Source organism: Heterodontus francisci, chromosome 1 (assembly GCF_036365525.1).
Source record: "Heterodontus francisci isolate sHetFra1 chromosome 1, sHetFra1.hap1, whole genome shotgun sequence".
Classification (NCBI taxonomy): domain Eukaryota; kingdom Metazoa; phylum Chordata; class Chondrichthyes; order Heterodontiformes; family Heterodontidae; genus Heterodontus; species Heterodontus francisci.
Genome location: NC_090371.1, coordinates 44685481 through 44706696, shown reverse-complemented (window position 1 = coordinate 44706696; position 21216 = coordinate 44685481). Strand labels below are relative to the sequence as shown.

The following is a 21216-nucleotide window of genomic DNA, read 5'->3' as shown; positions in this document are numbered from 1 at the left end:
AAGTTTTCAAATCGGTTTGCTCTTAAAATTGCTCCTTTCAAACTGGACTATTCCAGTGAAATTTAATGACACTACAATGCAATGAGGACTGCTACAGTGCAGAATTACAGGTGAATATGTTTAATGCATTCTCATGCCAGTGAGAATTCATTAGGAGTTTTGCCATGTATTTAGACAGTGTAAGACTTCAGGGGAGGCAAACATTCCTCATCTCTATAACCACAGCAACAAATTCTGGAATTCTTTTGTTTTATCTTGTAGCAGCCCTCTTCAGAAGCAGGGGTGCACTGCTCAGGTTGATTCTAATTTAATGAATGACAAGCTTTCTGAAGGTTCTGAACTTTTATAAACCTGAATGAACAAAAGCTTCCTTTATATTAATTACAAGGCTGCTCAACTTCTTACTGCTCGTCATGTCACCTTTAATCCCTTCCTTACATTCTTGCACTCTTGTTGCAAGTATTTCCATATTTGTCACACAGTAAACAATATTTTTTATAATGGATCTTTTGTTCTGATGGCAGGAGTTTCTCTTGATCAAGAAAAAGTATATTCTGTTCTTTATATGCTAAACTGACATCAGCTACAGACTAATAATAGGTACTTAGCCACGAATTAAATTCTGAGTATTGTCAGATTCTCTTCTACATTGTCAGATTTTTGTCCAATATGTACACTACCCAACCACACATTGAGCTATCCTCAATTAAATACCATTAAGGTATGAAAATGAGTAAAAATGTAACACAACTTACTTTTTTAATGTCAGTCTTTGAAATGAGGCCCCAGCCCTTTCCAGCAGTCTTGACCACCTGCGATTCAGGATACTGCCGTTTGCTAAAACACTGGTTTTGGCACCGTACGCCAGCTGGGCAGACAGCTGGATGACATTCATACATTAACATTCTGTTCAGGCACTCTGAATCTAGGCCACAAGGATGATCATCAGTAGGCTTACAGTTGCATCTTGAGATTTCTGAAATGTCAGCTGTGTAAATCTGTGCTTTTCCATAAGGTTTATTGACCTTTTAAAAAAAAAGTATATTTTATAAAAAACTCAAAACTTAAACAGAACTATGTGATTAATAATGCTGAAATGAATGCTTTAATGTATTTGAAACTTTTAATTTTTAGTCTGTAAATTAACAAAAATCTTGGAATATTTATAAAGATGACAATTTGGGCTGTGTGCCTGATAAAATGTGTAATTTTGTTTTTTTTGGATGGGGGTGGTGAAACAGAGAAAATTATTCAGAAAACAAAAAAGGATTTAAATGGCAGGATGAGCGAAATGATGGGTCATTATGCCTACAACAGTTTTGTATGCAGCATCCTGTTTGAAAAACAGCGATGATTCACAAATCCAGCAACACATTCTGATTTATAACCGCAAAATACTAAATTCAAAATGCATTCCATATTTCTTATTGTGGGCCAATGGAGCTATAAATATGAAATAAAATGTACAGCAAAAATAGCACACACTGCAAGATGTACCAGCAATGTATCAACAAATGTGAATGACAAATTTGAAATGGTTCCTATTAAGTAGGGTATTCAGCATTTCTTGATGATTTGATGGAACATAAATAGGAATTTATATATAGATGAAGACAATGAGAGGGAAGTGAATGTTTATTTCTTTACTTGTCATGAGCTAGAGAATCATTCAACCAACATTGTCAACTTCTATCCTAGAGAAAGGAACACTGCTATGTTTTCAGAGCAATAAGTCAGTACAGTTATCCTTAATAAGGCTGGGTCACACAGCCACAGCAGATAGCCATACAAACAAGCATTATTTCAGTCTAACCCCATTATTCAACATACGTTCTCCATTTTCTTTTGCTGCGACAGCCCAAAAAAACCTACAAAGATACTAACTTAGCAGGTGGCCAAAAAAGCAATACAAACCAAAAAGGTTTTAGGTTAAATTCTTCATCTGTGTTATATAAACTAACCTCAGGTGGGTTAGTAGTGGGTGTGCACAGCAGCAGGGTTCCTGTTTCAGAATGCTAGCCAATAACCACTTTTGTACATCCCCTTGGTTTCACTAATTCCTCTGTCCGCAAATAGAATTTCCAGATCTCCTGCACTGCTTGAAGTATTTAATCATTCTTGGTTTCCTACTGCGTGCTCCACAATTCCTGACCCCGTCACTGTCAACAACTCCTTAACTCTACAGTCCAAGACTGCCCAATACTTCCAATACTGAAACCATATCTGAGGAAGCAATTTAAGCACCTCCTTTGCAATCTTGGACAAGATAAAGTTAATCTGATAGGAGATGCCCATCATCCCCTCCTAGTCTCCAACCTTCAAATCTTCTGGTCTTTATATTAAAATCTATTACCATGAAGTTTCCTCTCTTGTTCTTTCCAAATTCCAAATATGCAGTCCTTATGATCATCCCATGCATCTTCCATGGTGCTGGCATCAAAACTTATTGCACAATCTCTTGCGCACTCACAGAATCTCAAAACTTTGGACTTATTATTTCCTTCGTCTTTCTTTCGCTTTACAATTCTCTATTTCCTGATTAACCTCACCTTTTCTCATTTTCCCCAAATTTTGGGATGTTCAGCACAGTGGCTTTCAGTGTTTTAGAAAATAAGTCTGTGCCCATGGAATCATATTCTAGTAGAAGTATTTAGGCCAGAGAAAGCAAAGGAATTATGAAATAAAAACAGAAAGTGCTGGAAATACTCGTGAGGTCAGGCAGCATCTGTGGAGAGAGAAGCAGAGTTAACGTTGCAGGTCTATGACCTTTCAGGTCTGTGACCTTATGAAACTAGTTCTACTTCATACCTACCCTTATGTGTTTATATGGCGGAGGCTTTCTACCATTGCGTTCATTTTCTTGCGCTTCTCTGGTCTCCCGCTGAGCTTTAAGATCCTGAAAACGTTCTGCTGCCTCTTGTAAAGCTGAAATGATTACAAAAAATAATTTTAAAAAACAACAAAGAGGACTTAATTTTTTATGACGAGGAAAAAATGCCAACTCAATTGGGCTCACAGAAGATGCTTTTTAAAAATGGAAAACTGCATGACCAATAAAATACAAATTTATTGGGCTGTATTGTAAAAGCCCGGCTCCCAAATAGGCGGTGAGCGGAAAATTTGCAGCCCGCGGACACGGGGCCCACGTTGCGAAACTGCCGCGATTCCAAACGCAGTGACTCATTAGCATGGCCTGGGCGGCTGCCCCCCACAACGATGTGGAGGGGGTGGGCGAGCCTTCCCCGGCAACGGCGTCCATCGCTAATGCGCAGGCGTCGTATTTAAAGGGCTTGTAGCCCTAAATTTTAAAGGTACAGTGACTTTTAAGTTTGTAAAAATTGGATAAAATAAGCTTTCCATGACCTCTCCCACTCCTGCAATGGCATTGCACATCATTCCTGCCCTTTCCCCACCCCCACCCCAGAATACTTACCGTGAAAAATTGACCTTTGTTCTTTACCCCTTCCCATCAACCCCCCTGACTATTCTGAAGTGTTTTAACCCCGCTCCCACCCCCCTGCACAGAGAAAATCACCTCCTCCCCCTCCCCACAGGTGTCATGTCTCGTTTCCCCAAATAGGGATTCAAAGGAGCAGCACTGCCAGCCACCCGAATGAAGATAGGTGCGACGAATAAGGTGGTGATGGGACCTTCATTAGAATCATAGACAGTTTACGGCACAGAGAGACCACTTGGCCCATCGTGTCTGTGCCAGATTAATTCAGGTAGGTAAATTAATTTAAATATGGAAATCGTGGTCCCGTCGCTGAGCAGTGGGGCGGTTGCCATGAGGCCTCACCGCCACTGCGATAGGTACAAAGCCTGCCGGCATCAGGACTCCTCCTTTGCTATCTTCATATCCCGCCTGCCACCATTCCTAGTGGAGAGTCTTGAAAATCCAGCCCATTGTTAACACTGAAAATTCACAATTGGTAGATTTCACAAGATCAGGGCCGTTGCATATTTAGGTCCTGGGTGTGCAAAAAATAGTATTTGCTCTTTCAATCTGGAACAATTTCCTGGGCTTACTAGGAGTTTAATTTTAAATGAACAATGTGTGAAGTGCTAGTGCTTTGCCTTTTTCCTGGTTGCTTGTGCACAAAAATAGTTACCAACTGCTACAGTAACCTGTTGGCTTGTCTCTTAGAACCCAGAGCACATCTACTGCTGTTGTTTCCAGCATGTAAAACTTTTGACTTTGTTTTCAAGATTGTGTTTAGTTAAGCCAAATGTATTGGAGAGCACTAAGCACTGGTGGTTAAACAATCTCATTGTGAATTAGCATGAAAGAGTGGTTCTCTGACTTCTTCCAGAATTTTTATGTAATATGTCAGAGTTGCATTGATAAAAGTTACAGCACACCCTTATACATTAACCCCACAGATGCTGCTTGACCTGCTGAGTGCTTCAAGCATTTTGTGTTTTTATTCCAGTCTCTTCAACATTGTGCCAGGTTCTAGACCCCTCGGAAAAAATAACATTTCTTTCTAACGGTCTTTATAGATTAGATAAAAAGAATGAAATATGGGCATTTCAATAAATAAAATGCTATATGCTTAGATTATGATCAGAGCACAGCCAGATCAAGCACTTTTGGGCTCTTTCTTCAGGTTAAGATTCACTAACTCAAGCCACCCAGGTTATCAGGAAGGTATGACTGGTAGGTGTGAGTGGGTACTCCTTTCCTATAAAGTTTAAGCATCCTTACCGAGTAGTAGTATTAGAGGTGCCCAGAGGTAGCCCATGCATGAGATACACCTAAAAACATGTCCCACACCACATGTGTTTTGTAGAGATTTCAAGTATTAGATTGATGCCAGAAAGGAATCTTGGTTGGGTCCAAGGAGAGTGCATAAATTAAGTCTATGGCTATGAAAGGGTTGGAGCCCCAAGTCTCCACAGAGGTAGAGAGGCAAAGAAGAAAGAGCGTTTAAGGTACAGGGAAGGGAGACTCATAGGAAAAAGGTAATGTGAGGAAAAAGTTAGACAATCAATCAAATACAGAAACAATGATGTGATTTTCAGACACAAAGTGTGAGCGAGACGGAAGAAAAGAGTTGACAGAAAGTCAGAAGGATGAGAAACAAGCAGAAAAGAGTATTACAGGAATGGAGCCAATTGATTTTTAAAAATCTGTTCATAAAGCGATAACTAGCATTCAGAGAATTGTTTTAATGGGTATTAGGGCAGCAAATATTAACTGCATCTCAGACAAATAAAATGCTTATAGCCAAAGAACATATCCAAAACCCTTCACCTATTGATATATCATTGCAAGTTCCCAAGTACTGAGATTAAAATATATTTTGCAACTGCCAGAAAAGTACATAATTCAAAAATAATTACACTTTGCAAATGGCAAGCAGGTGATCTGCTCTTAAATCTCTGCCATTGCCACTCTAACCAGCTCTCACAGTGCCGGCACCTGCATTAGTACTCGTCCCAAGTTCTGCTTTCCTCCCACCCACCCGGGAAGCAGCACCTAGGCATTCTACTCAGCTTTGCACACACAAGAGAGATCAGCAAGTTGCCAAGTAGGGGAATTACATGGAGGGAGCTACCCTTATGTTATTAATATAGTAAATTGTCACAAAACTCAACCTAAATAAAATACCTCAGCTATCCTCTTCAGACTAATGTTAAATGAAATAAGGCACCACTTTATAAAATCTTTATCTATTTTTGACTTTGCCAGGTAGATAATATTATATATATAATTTGGACATTGAATACACAGAGTAAAATTTCAAAATTTGCCGATGATACCAAACTTGGAGGTGTGGCAAACTGAAGATGATACCAATCAACTGCAACAAGACATAGATAGGCTAGCAGAATGTGCAGCCAAGCAGCAGATGGAATTCAATACTCCTGCTCCTAATTCGCATGTTCGTATGTACAAGCGTGAGGTGATGCATTTTGGCAGAAGGGGTAGGAAGAGGTAATATAGACTTAATGGCACAGTTCCAACAAGTGTGCAGGGACAGAGGAACCAGGGGGTTCAGGTACATAGACATTAAAAGGTGGCAGGACATATTGAGAGAGCAGTTAGCGAAGCATATGGGCTCTTGGGCTTCATAAATAGAGATATTGAGTACAAAAGCAGGAAGTTATGCTGAACCTTTATAAAGCTCTGGTTAGGTCACAAGTAGAGTACTGCATCCAGTTCTGGTCACCAGACTTTCAGAAGGATGTGACAGTCCTCGAGAGGGTGCAGAGGAGATTTTTAATGCAGCAAGTGGTAATGAAATGCAAACTGGATGGGCATTGGAGGGAAATAAACTTGCAGGGCTATGGGGAAAGAGTTGGAAAATGAAACTGATTGGGTTCCTCTACAGAGAGCCAGCAAGGAGTCGATGGGCTGAACAGCCTCTTTCTGTGCTTCTATGAAAGCTTAAAGCTGCAAACAAATTTCAATTAACCACTGTATTTCAATTTTAATAGTAGTACCTTTTCTAAAGGATTGGCTGAGGCTTTTGATTTTGTTGTCTTTGCTTCCCTTATCGCCTTCCATATAAGGAAATACGCGTGCCTGATAGGTCCAGAAGTAGTCATTTGATCCAAAGAAGTGAACTGGAAACTCGCCAATCTCGTGCTTCATATTTTGAATATTTGTCGGAACATTTCTTGGGTGACATATCTCAGCGGGCCACCACCTGTGTTTGGATAGCAGATTTTGGGTAATCAGTACAAAAGTGAAACCAGATTATTGCAACAAGTAAGTTCAGCCTAATCAAATAATAAAGTAATAAGATAATAGCTCCCAACCTTCATTGTAAAAATCCTGTCCGTTTCTATGAAAATAAACAGCAATCAGCACCAACATTTAAGGTAATAAAACAAGAAATGCTGGAAATGCTCAAACGGTCTGGCAGCATCTGTGGAGAGAGAAGCAGAGTTAACGTTTCAGGTCAGTGACCCTTCATCAGAAATGTTAACTCTGCTTTTCTCTCCACAGATGCTGCAGACCTGCTGAGTATTTCCAGCATTTCTTGTTTTTATTTCAGATTTCCAGCATCTGCAGTATTTTGCTTTTATTTTAGTGCCAACATTTAAGGTGGCTGATACCTGAACAAAGCTGGGAGGCTAACTTCAGCTGTGTGAATGGTGGAGTTAAACAAATAAAGTGGAGGGGGCTGGAGTATACCTTGAAATGGAAAATAAACTGTAGCTGTGTAAATAATAGACAAATAGAGAGAGAAAAAAAAAGAGATTAAGCAGGACAAGATGTCAAAAAAGAAACCCAGATGTGGGAAGACAAACAAAAATAAAATGTTCTGACAAAAGGTCATCAATCTGAAATGTTATCTCTACTTTTCTCTCTACAGATGCTGCCTGACCTGCTTAGTATTTCCAGCATTTTCTGTTTTTGTTTTAAAATAAAATGTATGTACATCAACACAAAGAGGCCAAGAAAACAAACTGAGGCAGAGACAATGATTAAAATTAAAAAAAAACATGACATTGGAGCTGTAATTGAAACCTGATGCAGCTGGGTCAGGATTGGCAATTAAATATAAAAACAGAAAATGCTGGAAATTGCAGGTTCAGGCAGCATCTGTGGAAGCAGAAACAAGAGTTAACATTTCAGGTCAATGACCTTTAGTCAGAACTGATGGATTTTGCTCTTGCTTGGCAATTAAATATACCTGGGTATAAAACTAACAAGAGGAATACGAAAGGACAGATTATTTGGAGACAATATCCCATAAGAACACAAAAAAATTGAAGAGGTGGTGCAAAGATTGAGAAAGCCAGGGATTACATTACCATTACTGCTAGGATTATATTGCCAAACAGTGGAAAGGAAATTATGAAACTTGGAGACAAATTAGAGAGGTTTGTGGAAGCAATATTGCTACAGATTTTTAATATATTTGTCATGAGAAAAGGGAGGATGAAGAAAGGGCACTTGAATGGGGAAAAACAAATTCGAGACATAAATGAGGAAACATTGCTAAATAGAACTGTAGATAAACAACGGAAAATATTTAAACATTGAAACAGAAATGGTACAAATCAACTATACTTTGTTAAGTGTACTGAAAAACGATCAGCACTTATACAGCAGTACATAAAAATTAAAGCAAGGTCAAATATAAAGGATGTAGCAAAGCTGGAGGCAAGCTTACAGTGCAGAATGTCTGAGAATAGATATTATTTAAGCTTTTTTTCCTCAGTTTTCACATGGAAGTTGACTATTGGCATTATAAAACCACTAGAGGTGTGTAGAACAATTAGTGGAGATTACTATCAAAGAGTAATAGCACTAAAGAAGCTAACCAAATCTTAAATAGACAAATCACTGGGACCAGATGCTTTACTTATGAGGAACTCGAGGGAAACTAGGAAAGAAATAGCCAAAGTTCCGATTGCCATTTTCAAAATTGGCAGAAAGGAAAAATAATGCCAGAGGACTGGGAGTAAATGTGGTTCTCCTCTTCAATAAGGAGACAGGAATAAGCTTCCTGAAGCAGCACCTGATTGGATTGATAAACAGAAAGCAGTAGATGTGATTTTTAGAAACAATTTGATAAGATGTCTCACAAGATGCCTGGACACAGAGTTAGTTAACGGATAGAAACCAAAGGATTAGGGCTAATTAGTGTAATTTATTAGTGTTCAAGTGTTAGAAGTGGTGTCACCCAGCGATCAGTTGATGCAACAGGAGAGGGCTTGGTACACAGCATGCACTAATGTAAAATACTTCAGTAGGACAGATTACTAGAATGGGCAGTCAGATGGGAGAGGCGATCAACTGTACAGAAGTATCAGGTAATATGCTGTTGGAAGGAAAACCAGAAATGGATACATGTACCTTCTATGGGAAGATACTGAATATTGTAGAGAAAGTCTAGGTAGATAAAGCCATGAAAAGCAAAAGCATTTTAGATTATATAAACAGGTTAAGAGTACAAGAGAAAAGAGATAAGAATTTTGTACAAAACGATTGTTAAGAGTTTAGAGTTCTGTGCAGCTTTGGGCATCCCATTATAGGAAGGATGCGAAATCTAGAGAGTATGCAGAACGATGCCAAGGAGAGACTTGAAATACTGAGATGATTTCCACTAGAACAAGGGGAAATTCAATAGAAGTTTTTAAAATCATGCAGGGTTTTGATAGTGAATAGGGAAAGACTATTTCTTGTGATTAGGGAGTTGGTAACAAGAAATCAATTAAAAATTGTTACTAAGAGAATTAGGAGAGAGGACAGGAGAAATTCCACAATTTCTTATAAGGCCCAAGTCCATCTGTGAGTTTAAAACTGGGATGCCCTATTCACACTTTTGGATAAGATATCCTTTTCTTACCTCTCAACATTTCTGGCTCTATTTATTAAAGCCCGCTCTATAGTTTTCTCGCTTGACCCTTCTAATCTGCAAATATGCCTTCCATTCCCTATGTGTTGCAATCACAATGTCTTACAAAAATTATTTTTTTCCTGGGAAGCAAAAACTGCAGATCTTCCTCAGTATTTTGTTATTTCTAAATTCTTCTGACTTTTGAAGCTGCACCTTCCTGGTCACTATTTACCAGATGTGACTCTTGCTCAGTCATAATTTTTAAAAATTCATTCATGGGATGTGGGCGTCGCTGGCCAGGACAGCATTTATTATCCATCCCTAACTGCCCTAGAGAAGGCAGTGGCGAGCTGCCTTCTTGAACCGCTGCAGTCCATGTGGGGTAGGTACACACACAGTGATGTTAGGAAGGGAGTTCCAGGATTTTGACCCAGCAACAGTGAAGGAACGACGATACAGTTCCAAGTCAGGATGGTGTGTGGCTTGGAGGGGAACTTGCAGGTGGTGGTGTTCCCATGTAACTGATGCCCTTGTCCTTCTAGGTGGTAGAGGTCATGGGTTTGGAAGGTGCTGTCTAAGGAGCCTTAGTGTGTTGCTGCAGTGCATCTTGTAGATGGTACACACTGTTGACACTGTGCGTCAGTGGTGGAGGGAGTGAATGTTTGTGAATGGGGTGCCAATCAAGTGGGCTGCTTTGTCCTGGATGGTGTCGAGCTTTTTGAGTGTTGATGGAGCTGCACCCATCCAGGCAAGTGGAGAGTATTCCATCACACTCCTGACTTGTGCCTTGTAGATGGTGGACAGGCTTTGGGGAGTCAGGAGTTACTCGCCACAGGATTTCTCGCCTCTGACCTGCTCTTGTAGCCACGGTATTTATGTGGCTACTCCAATCCAGTTCCTAGTCAATGGTAACCCCCTAGGATGTTGACAGTGGGGGGTTTCAATAACAGTTGCCCTGAGGGACCACTCCAATATCCCAATCTCACTCTGGGTTAGATGCCCACAAAGCAAATGGATTGGGTGTCTGCCCTTTCATGTAAATGGCTCCATCCCCAGGATTTGGGATGGAGCTAAGGCCAGGACTCACAACAAGTCCCACCCCTCTGTAATTCTAATGCCTCCACAGCCTGCCAGAAACTTCTAGATCCAGATCATTCAGCTAAACAATTCACACGGGAATGGTCTTTTAAGGATGTACCCAAATGGAGCAGCACCTAATTTGCATTATTTATTTGCTACAAAACAATCTTGGATCTGAAATTTGTTTCCAGCTTTGAAATCCTATTAACGGTACCATGGAATGCTTTTTCATAAATAAGATTTTTTCATTTTATTTTAACAAAACTTGTAAATAACAGCAAACTATTTGCACTAACCTGTAGCTACCCAGTTTAACCCAGATGATATCTTTGTAGCGTGGCTTCTTGCCAGCTTTGCAATCATTGCAATACCAGCTCCCCTCCGGCATATCAATGTTGAGGCATTCTGGGTGAAATGCTGCAGGACAGGACTCACAGCACAAAAGGCTTCCTCCTGTAGGAAATAAGCTAAATTTAACACAGGGCAACACCTTTTATAGAAATTTACATGATGCTTAAAAGAAACTAAGTTTTGCACCTATTATACCTCTCAGAAAACACTCAAAGCACTTCAGGTGCAACGAGTCACTTTATTTACTTTGAAATGTAGCAGTGGTGATGTAGGGAAACAGTAGAGAGGAAATCATCAGCCACGTATTTTTATTCCTCCACTAAATATACAGACCTACAATAGAACAAGGGGCATTACAGGACCCATTTTTAGAACATGTACTTACACATTTGAATAAATATTAACTAAAAGATGCTTTTACATGGCACTTAGGAAATGTAACAGAGCTGTTTATGGATAATTCTTCCTCTTATTCCCATCCCTTCTGCAACAGACAAGTGCCTCATTTTTGTACGTCCTTAGCCATGTAACAGAGATTAGAAACATATCCTCAGGAAGGAAAATTGAACCTGTATCCATCACTGATAGGGCACCTGTTGAAATCTGAAGCCAATGGGCACTGATGACAATAGTGAAGTACTGATTTGAGGAAGTTGTTGATAAAAGTCTAGTTGTAGAATGGATCACAAGGAGATGCTGGGTGCTACCTGGACAGGGAAAGGAAATATTTGATTGGGACTGCCTACTGGCTATGTGCGTTCAGCTCATGTGGTTGGGGAATGTCAGGAAGATAACCAAGGGGGTAAAGAACCTCAAAAATTAGGTTCTCTTTATTTGCAATAGCAGGTACAGAAACTTCTGTTGCAGCACTGTGTGTAGCGGATGGCACTGTGATTTAGGTAATTCGTTCAGAGAAATCAGCCAAGACTTCAGCATAGAAAGTCTGCGCTAATGCCCATTTATTTGTGACTTAGCATTTATCATGCTGGAAGAGTAACTTTGGCTGGCTTCAGTGTCAAGCCAGACCTGGATGCGGCTGGCACAGTTCTGAAGATGGACTTGTAAGAAGGTATCTATCAGCTTAAATAAAAACGAAAAGTGCTGGAAAATACTCAGCGGGTCTGGCAGCATCTGTGGAGAGAGGGGCAAAGTTAACGTTTCAGGTCAGTGACCTTTCAACAGAACTGGCAAATGTTAGAAATGTGTTATGACTAGGTGAGAAAGGCGTCTAGGGGTCTTGTCAGCCTTCAACTGGTCTTATTGTAACAGGGTTTGATTTTTAAACACATTGTGTTGAGCTCCCCCTTGGTAAATCCTTGTTCACCACTTTCCAATTATAAGGCAAAGAATGCCCTGCCTTCTTACAATGGAAGCACACTGGTCTCCGGGTCTCTCTCTTGCTCACAGCACCTTCCTTTTTGGCTGGAGGAGAGCCCCGTGTCTCCTGCTTTCCTTTCTCTTCCAGTACTGCCTGGGCAGATATCACTTTCTCATCCTTTGTCCTTTTCAGATTTGTGGGGGTGATTAGGAAAGGTTTTCCCTGGGAAACCGACTTATAAATTAAAGCAAACTAATCAGCCAGAACGACTACTTGCTGGGCTCCCTGAACCCGCTGCTCCTCTACGTGGGTCTTTATTGAGGGTGCAAGAGTGTTTTTAAATTCCTCTAACAGGATTACTTCTGAGAGTCTCATAGCTTAGCTGTATTTTAAGAGCCCTCAGCCACTGGTCAAAAGCCAGCTCCTTACTTCTTTCAAACTCCAGATAAGTTTGATTAGCTTGCTTTTTGCGAGTTCTAAACTTTTGGTGGTAGGCTTCGGGTACTAATTCATATGCCCCAAGGATAGCATTTTTGGTCGGTTTATAATTTGATGAACTCTCATCTGGCAACAAGGAATAAACCTCATGGGGTTTTCCAGTTAGCTTTGTATTAAAAGGGACCAGGTCTCAGCTGGCCATTTTAGCTGCCTTGCCAGTTTCTCAAAGGACACAAAATATTCTTCTACATCTTCCTCATTGAATTTTGGAATTAATTGAGCTAATTTTAGCAATTTTGTACCCAGCCCTGAATTATGCTCCTCCATATTGGCCATGCTTTCATTGGGGTTACTCTGTCACCACTAGTTAACTCAATCCGCTTCAGCTCTCTCTCTTTGGATTCTTTCTGGAATATTCCCTCTCGTTCCTTCTCCTGTCTTTCTTTTTCTTCCTGTTCCTTCTGGAAGGCTCTTTCTTTCTCCCTCGCCTGCCTCTTGCTCTCTTTCCCTGTCTTCTATTTCAAGTTTCTTTTGTTGCAATTGCATCTTTGCTAGCAGTACCCTATCTGGGTGTACTTCTAACATTGCTTCTGCCTCTTCTGATTCAAGAGAAAAGTGGTTGGCCACTAGCCTTAGGAGTTCAGACTTCCTAGCCTTGCCATGTACAATGATCCCACACTGCTCAGCCATTTTTCTCAACTCCTCCACAGACAGTGCTTTCAACTTATACCAAGTTACTTCAGCCTGGCTTGGATAGCTGCTAGTTTCAGTTGTAGACATGTTAGCATTCAAGCACACACAACCACAAGAAAACCTGTATTAATCTTGCTCTTTTTTGATTGCGAACAATTTGGCTTCCTACTTCCAATTTCTCTCATTTGTCTGTGGGTAAAATTCCGGACGCTAGCACCCAAATTTCTGTTATGAGCAGGTGAGAAAGGTGTCTAAGGGTCTTTTCAGCCTTCACCTGGTCTTATTGTAACAGGGTTTGATTTTTAAACACAGTGTTTTGAGCTCCCCCCTTAGTGAATCCTTGTTCACCACTTTCCAATTATAAGGCAAAGAAATGAGCATAAACAGGCTTTCTTAGGTTTAAAGAAGAAAAGTGAAATTTATTAAACTTTAAACTTAAACTCTAATACGGTAAACACCTACGGATACACGCTGCACCCCACATTAACATGCATACGCGATACGCACATGCAAATAGGGACAGAAAAGAGAAGAAAAATAAAGTAAAATGTTTGAGGCAACCTCTGAAGAGGGGCTTTTAGTCATAGAGAGATACAGCACCAAAACAGGTCCTGCGGCCTACCGTGTCCGCGCCGATCATCAACCACCCATTTATACCAATCCTACATTCATCCCATTTTCCCTCTCACATCCCCACCTTCCTTCAATTCTCCTACCACCTACCGACACTAGGGGCAATTTTTACAATGGCCAATTTACCTATCAACCCGCAAGTCTTTGACATGTGGGAGGAAACCGGAGCACCCGGAGGAAACCCACGCGGTCACAGGGAGAACTTGCAAACTCCGCACAGGCAGTACCCAGAACCGAACCTGGGTCACTGGAGCGGTGATAACCACTGCGCCACTGTGGCGCCCCAAAATGTGCTTCGAGCTCGCTGTAGTCCTTGATTCTAAGTAGTCTTGCTTTTCGCTGGGGGCCAGTATTCTTCTTCAACCTTGTTCACTGTAGGAGACCTTTCTCTCATGGGGTTCATGTGTCTTCAATGGGTCTTCAGTTCCGTGAGAAAGAGACAGGAGCAGACAGCAGAGAGGTGTTCTCTGTCCAGGAGAAAAGAGCTTTCCGAGTTCAAATTCTCTGTGGCAAGTTCAAATTCAAAAAGCCAACAGCCAGTTAGTCATATGACTAAACTGGTCTGACCACTTCTGTGTACTGGGGAAGCAAGGACTGGGTCCCTTGTTCCAACACTGTCTGCTAGCATGCAAAAAAAGGTCTTTCTGGCAAGGGGCCTGGCAATTCCTTGTGTTAGACCTCTTTTTTTCCCAGCACCAATTTTAAGTTTTAATGCTGATGTGACGAAATATGTGTCTCATTCTTGCCAGGTGGGGGGCTTGCCTGCCAAATGTAATAGGTTTTAAGCAAATAAAGTGGGGATGGGGCAAAAGAGAACAAAAGGGAAGGTGTTGATAGAACATAGGGTCACAGAGAATAACTGACAAGGAGGTCATGGGGCAAAGGCAAAGAGTGTGTTAATGGCGTGGTGAACGATAAAGAGTTGGTGCAGAGAGGGTGTTAAATGACAGAACAATGAAAGCCCTAGCCAAAAGCACAAACATGAAAAAAAGTGGGCAGGCACATAGTTAAAAAAAATTGAATAATGAGACAAATTAAATCAAAATAAAAAAGTAAAACTAAAAATAAAAAAAGCAGGGACCAGTCATGCTTTAAAACGATTGAACTCAATGTTCAGTCCGGTAGGCTGTAGCGTGCCTAATCGGTAAATGAGGTGCTGTTCCTCAAGCTTGCGTTGATCTTCACTGGAACACTGCAGCAAGCCCAGGGCAGAGATATGGGCATGAGAGCAGGAGGTGTGTTGAAATGGCAAGCGACAGGAAGCTCGGGGTCATGTTTTCGGACTGAGTGGAGGTGTTCCGCAAAGCAGTCACCCAATCTGCGTTTAGTCTCCCCATTGTAGAGGAGACCGCATTGTGAACAGCGAATACAGTATACTAAATTGAGAGGAGTATAAGTAAATCGCTGTTTCACCTGAAAGCAGAGTTTGGGGCCTTGGATAGTGAGGAGAGAGGAGGTAAAAACGCAGGTATTACACCTCCTGCGATGGCATGGGAAGGAGACGAGGTGGTGGGGGTAATGGAGGAGTGGACCAGGATGTCGTGGAGGTAACGATCCCTTCGGAATGCTGACAGGGGAGAGGAAGATGCGTTTGGTAGTGGCATCATGCTGGACATGGTGGAAATGGCAGCGGATGATCCTTTGGATGTGGAGACTGGTGGGGTGGAAAGTGGGGACAAGGGGAACCCTGTTGCGGTTCTGGGAGGGAGGGGAAGGGGTGAGGGCAGAGGTGTGGGAAACAGGCCGGACACAGTTGAGGGCCCTGTCAATCCTCGGTTAAGGAAAAAGGAAGACATATCAGAGCTGCTGTTGTGGAAGATTGCATCATCAGAGCAGATGCGTCGAAGACGGAGAAACTGGGAGAATGGAATGGAGTCCTTACAGGAGGCAGGGTGTGAGTAAGTATAGTCAAGGTAGCCATGGCAGTCAGCTTAATCAGATTTTGGGAACAGCGCTTAAGATAATTTGCTCTTGAACATTCGTGTTCTCTGTGTGAAATTGTGCATCAGGAGGTGACACAAAAACCATCAGAAAATCTATGGGCGATTTAGTTGTAGAATACAGGTAAAAGCATCGAGCTAGTAACACCAAACAAGCTCTGAAAACAGAGGTCACAGTTGATGACTACGGAAGAACATTGTTTAAAAGCAAGCTAAGCTTTTCAGAAGATATGCCCTTATCTTGCCATTATAAATTCGTTAAAATATGAATAAATTAAATAAAATAAATTAAAAAAATTAGTAAGTTAAAAGATGATGTGAAAAGAATAAGGAACAACAGTAGGATGAGATCTTATAACAACTGACTTCTGGGAAATGAAAGGAAAAGTGTCCAAAGTGTATGTGTGGGGGCCACATGTGCGGCTGGACGGGCACTTGTGTGGAGGCGTGTGTGTGTGTGTCCCCATTTCAGAAAAAAACTCATCAGTATATAAAAGACAGAGGGAAAGATTACCTTTACAAGTTAAAAGCTGCAGATTCAATTAATCAGTTTGTAAAGCTAAATATTCAAAAGACTAAAATAACCAATTTACAAAATCCAACAGTGAAAGTATCTTAAACTAACCTCTTGAGCACACAAAACACCAGCTAACATTGACATGGGCATGATGACTGTAACCCTTTTTTGGAGCAAAATGGTTGCTACAGATAATACTGTTGGCTGTCAGTATCACAGACCCTGCTGCAGTACAGGTCTCCCCTCCATGATAAGCCACAGGACAGCGGACACAGCGTATCATTCGCCCTGCTAACATAGAGAATTTAGTGTTACCCTTCAAATTAAGTTGTCATTTTCTTAAAGCTTCATCTCAATTGTCAGTAAATTCATACAGAAATATTCTAAAACAGATCATCATCAACAATTTTACTTAAAAGCACTGTGCTATTCCACCTCAATAAAAATTTCCTTCCATGAATGGTACATTTGAATGCTCCTGTATTCGCTGGGACTTCAAGCGATTTAATTAATATTTTATCTTTCAATTATATCAAGAAACACAGAAATTTTACTTGGATTTAAGCGTCATCATTTCCAACACATTACAAATTATTTAGTTTTTATTTCTTGCTTTATGTCACAAATGTTTGCTGATAAGGTAACTTTTAAAAGATATGATTTATATAGCAGATAAACATTTTGGAAAAAATGCACAAGATTACAAAGGTACAGGTTTTTCCAGAATCTAACGGAACTAGTCTAAACTGGAAAAAAAAATTACTGTCTCAGTTGTGAATCAGCTTGGCTTTGTAAGTGATTCTTAGATTTGGTATTCAAGTGAACTTCTCCTTTACAGGCTTATGAAGTGTTATAAAATTTTGCTGATGAATTTGATAAACTGCTTCCATCACCTGATTCCTGATAATATGGTGGAATGACATCCAAAAGCGATATGAATATTGGCTTGAGCCATGTTATTACAAGATTATATAGTAGCCTCTGTGATTAGACAGAAATAGCTTTTCACCAATTTAATCAGGTATTTGAGTGCATTTAAATGAAGTCCTGTTTTTAAAAAATAATTTTTGAAAGTATTTAAAACAATAATGTGTGGGGAATGTAGCTTTAAGATATAGCAAATATGCAGAATTACACATGAAATACATTTGCAAGTAGTCTCATCTTAGATTTAATACTATACTTTATTCCCACTCCTCCCTAAAGAAAAACTTCACACTAAGTAATCATAACATAGGTGCATTTGGATACTTTTTCAATATTTAGTCATTTAGTTTATTTTTCAAGATAAAGAATTCTATTTCAACTAAACCATGGTTCTGGGATTTGGTATAGAAATTTAAATATGCATAATGTGTCAAAATGACCACTGTTAAGGTTCTGCACTATAAAAGTTCAACCATTATGCATTGAACACATGAACTGAATTTGGGCATAACTAATCCAAATGCCTGCATAAATTGAACCTGATGAATGGCAGTCTTGTGATCTGTTCAATGCAGCTCAGTGTAAAATTCCACACCCAATTCATCACTAGAACTTCCACTTCAAAATCTGAAACACCTTCAGACTCAACTTTTCCAATATCCACTTGAGGGCCAGTGAAACTCTATCCAATGGAAAGAACCAACTCATCCAGAATTCTATCACAGGCATTCTATCTGCACAAAATCCCTGCCATCTATCATCCCAATCTTCTCTGTCCCATAATTCACTGACTTCTAAAATTCTTGCCAGCTACACATCATTGATATTTCCTATCTTTGCAACCTTTCCTCATGCTATGTCCAATTCTTCTAACTAGTTTATGTTCTATGTTCCCTCTCTTTCTATTCAACTTCAATCATCTTCCCCCACATTCTGGAACTTTCTCCCTAAACCCCTTCATTTTGCCACACCCCTTCACACATTCAAAAGCTTCCTTAAAATTTACCATATTTACTGTATTTTTGGACACCTTCCCTACACTTGCCCACCTACTCATTCTCATGTGTGAATCACAATTGTGAAGCAATTTGACACATTTGAATATGTGAAAGTATAATGAATACATACTGTTGTAGGAACATAAAACACACAGGATGAGAAAAGACCATTACAATACATTACCTGGTCGCAAAGTATGAAATAATGTTCACTATTTCCACTCTCAAACTCATTCTTAATCACTTTATCTGCCAAATATCCATACAGCTTTGTTCTGAATGTGTCCACATTGTCTGCCTGCACTGTCACCCATAATGGTCTGTTCATTCTACGTAGGTATTCATCTTCTGTGTAATATAGTTAAAAGTAAACCATCTGTTCACCTTATCTCCATTGAGCTCAAGCCCGCCCATCTTTGCTAGGTTTGCGAATGTCAAATATCTTGAACACCTTGATGTGGTCTTCCTGAACATTTCTAGTGTCAATAGCTTCCCTGCTACCTCAGGTGTTTAATTCAAAGTAGCGTTGGCTATTTTTTTGGTACATCCACTCAATGCCAAGCTGTACTCAATGGTGTACTGTCTCAAAAATTGTAAATAGACCTCCTTTTCCCTCATTTTATATCAGCAACCAAACAGCTAGATTTTATTCTCAATTCCAAATAATTTATGTACATTGATGTTAATAATGGCTCGTGTATTAATCCCTAAAGCACCCTTATAATCAATTTCTGATCCACTTTTGGAAACCTAATGCTACCCCACCCCACCCCTCCCATTTTGTGCCTTTCAAATGCAAGAACAAACCAATCACCTGGTAAATGTTTTTCTGAAATCCAAAGATATAAAGCTATAAAACACATGCTTTTAAATCAACAAAAAACACAGTGCACTCAAAGCATTTACCTTATTCAGACTTCCATGTGAAGAGCCAACTACACATATATCAGCCTTAATTAAAAAGTATTATAGTATGACATTCTAAGGCTCATTCTTAATTTAAATCCTGTCAAATAAATTTTTACACATCGGTAAATTTTCAACAATCTATGCTCTTAAGGCATTTGCACTTATCCTTGGGATTTTGCACCTTTTGTTGCCCTGGGGTTCGACGGGTTTGTGGCATGGCAGCTGATACAAGTGTGCAGTGGGCATCGAAATCTCTTGTTTTCAAACACAGTTGGGGGGTACTTTCTTACACAGTCCTCATGGTAGAACTTGCCACATGGAGGAACAATGCAACGCTTAACATCAGACCCATTCTTCTTGCACACAAAACAAGTGTGAATGCCTGCATAAAATAAACAAAAAGAAAAAATACAAACCCAATGAATTTTTTTTTAAAATTCCATAAATACAATGTCACAGACTAAATTTAAAAACCACTATTAAATAGTCCTTAAAAATTATGCATATATTAAATCATGGTCTTTTGCAGTTTCAGTATAGGTTAATGTGTTTGGTCATCATATGTTGTGTAAATATTTGTCTATGACTGTGATATATATCAACTATAAAATTATTTGTTTCATAGGAATTGCCAAATAATATTTTCAGAAAATATTAAACTTATTTCATACAGCTTCATCCTTCAACAATGGCTGTAGGAAATGGTTGCACAGCTGCAAGAAATTCTGAATTTAAAAAGATTATCCTTTCAGACAATTATCTATAATCTATTCTGCTCCCATCAAAGGGATACCCATCAATCACTATGTCGATACTATACCTGTCCACTTCCCTATGATCAGTTCGCAATTCTTCAGATACTGAAGCAATCTGTACATGCAGCAAGACCTGGACAACATTCAGGTTTAGGCTGATAACTGGCATGTAACATTTGGGTCATACAAATTCCAGGCAATGATCATCTCCAATGAGAGAAATTAACCATATCCCCTTGACATTCAAAGGTATTACCATTACTGTATTCCCCCTCCACCAACATCCTGGGGGTCATCATTGACCAGAAACTTAACTAGACCAGCCATATAAACACTGTGGCTACAAGAGTAAGACAGGTGCTCTGAATTCTGTGGCAAGTAACTCACCCCCTCCACCCGCCCCCCCAACTCCCCAAAGCCTGTCCACCATCTACAAGGCACAAGTCTGGAATGTGATGTCTAGATACGTGCAGCTCCAACACTCAAGAAGCTCGACACCATCCAAGACAAAGCATCTCACTTGATTGTTTAAGGTGGTCGATGGGGTGCCAATCACTCCCTCCACCACCGGCACAAACAGTGTGTACCATAGAAACATGGAAAATAGGAGCAGCAGTAGGCCATTTGGCCCTTCGAGCCTGCTCCGCCATTCATTATGATCATGGCTGATCATCCAATTCAGTAGCCTGTTCCAGCTTTCGCCCCATATGCTTTGATCTCTTTAGACCCAAGAGATATATCTAACTCCTTTTTGAAAACGTACAATGTTTTTGCCTCAACTGCTTTCTGTGGTACCGAATTCCACAGGCTCACCACTCTCTGGGTGAAGAAATTTCTCCTCATCTCAGTCTTGAAAGGTTTACCCCGTATCCTTAGACTATGACCCCTGGTTCTGGACTCCCCCACCATCAGGAACATCCTTCCTGCATCTACCCTGTCAAGTTGTTAGAATTTTATAGGTTTCTATGAGATCCCCCCTCACTCTTCTGAACTCCAGCAAATATAATCCTAACCAACTCAATCTCTCCTCATACGTCAGTCCCGCCATCCCAGGAATCAGTCTGGTAAGCCTTCGCTACACTCCCTCGACAGTAACAACATCCTTCCTCAGATAAGGAGACCAAAACTGCACACAATATTCCAGGTGTGGCCTCATCAAGGCCCTGAATAATTGCAGCAAGACATCCCTGCTTCTGTACTCTAATCCTCTCGCTATGAAGGCCAACATAGCATTTGCTTTTTTTACCGCCTGTTGCACCTGCATGCTTACCTTCAGCGACCGGTGTACGAGAACACCCAGGTCTCGCTACATTTTCCCCTCTCTCAGTTTATAGCCGTTCAGGTAATAATCTGCC

General features: G+C 40.3%; 1 protein-coding gene across 3 annotated transcripts in view; it reads right to left on the bottom strand.

Annotated features, from left to right (window-relative positions):
* The window catches only part of nsd2 (nuclear receptor binding SET domain protein 2), a 223678-nt gene that overhangs the window by 27684 nt on the left and 174778 nt on the right, over window positions 1-21216 (bottom strand). For 2 of the 3 annotated variants that reach the window (XM_068029807.1, XM_068029797.1), the window contains exons 13-18: window positions 19288-19488; window positions 16381-16563; window positions 10679-10835; window positions 6451-6656; window positions 2813-2925; window positions 756-1025 (exon numbers count right to left, since the gene is read on the bottom strand). In XM_068029807.1, coding sequence (XP_067885908.1) covers window positions 756-1025; window positions 2813-2925; window positions 6451-6656; window positions 10679-10835; window positions 16381-16563; window positions 19288-19488 — 1130 coding nt within the window. The remainder of the gene's footprint in view (window positions 1-755; window positions 1026-2812; window positions 2926-6450; window positions 6657-10678; window positions 10836-16380; window positions 16564-19287; window positions 19489-21216) is intronic. The other variant, XM_068029816.1, reaches the window with a different exon arrangement.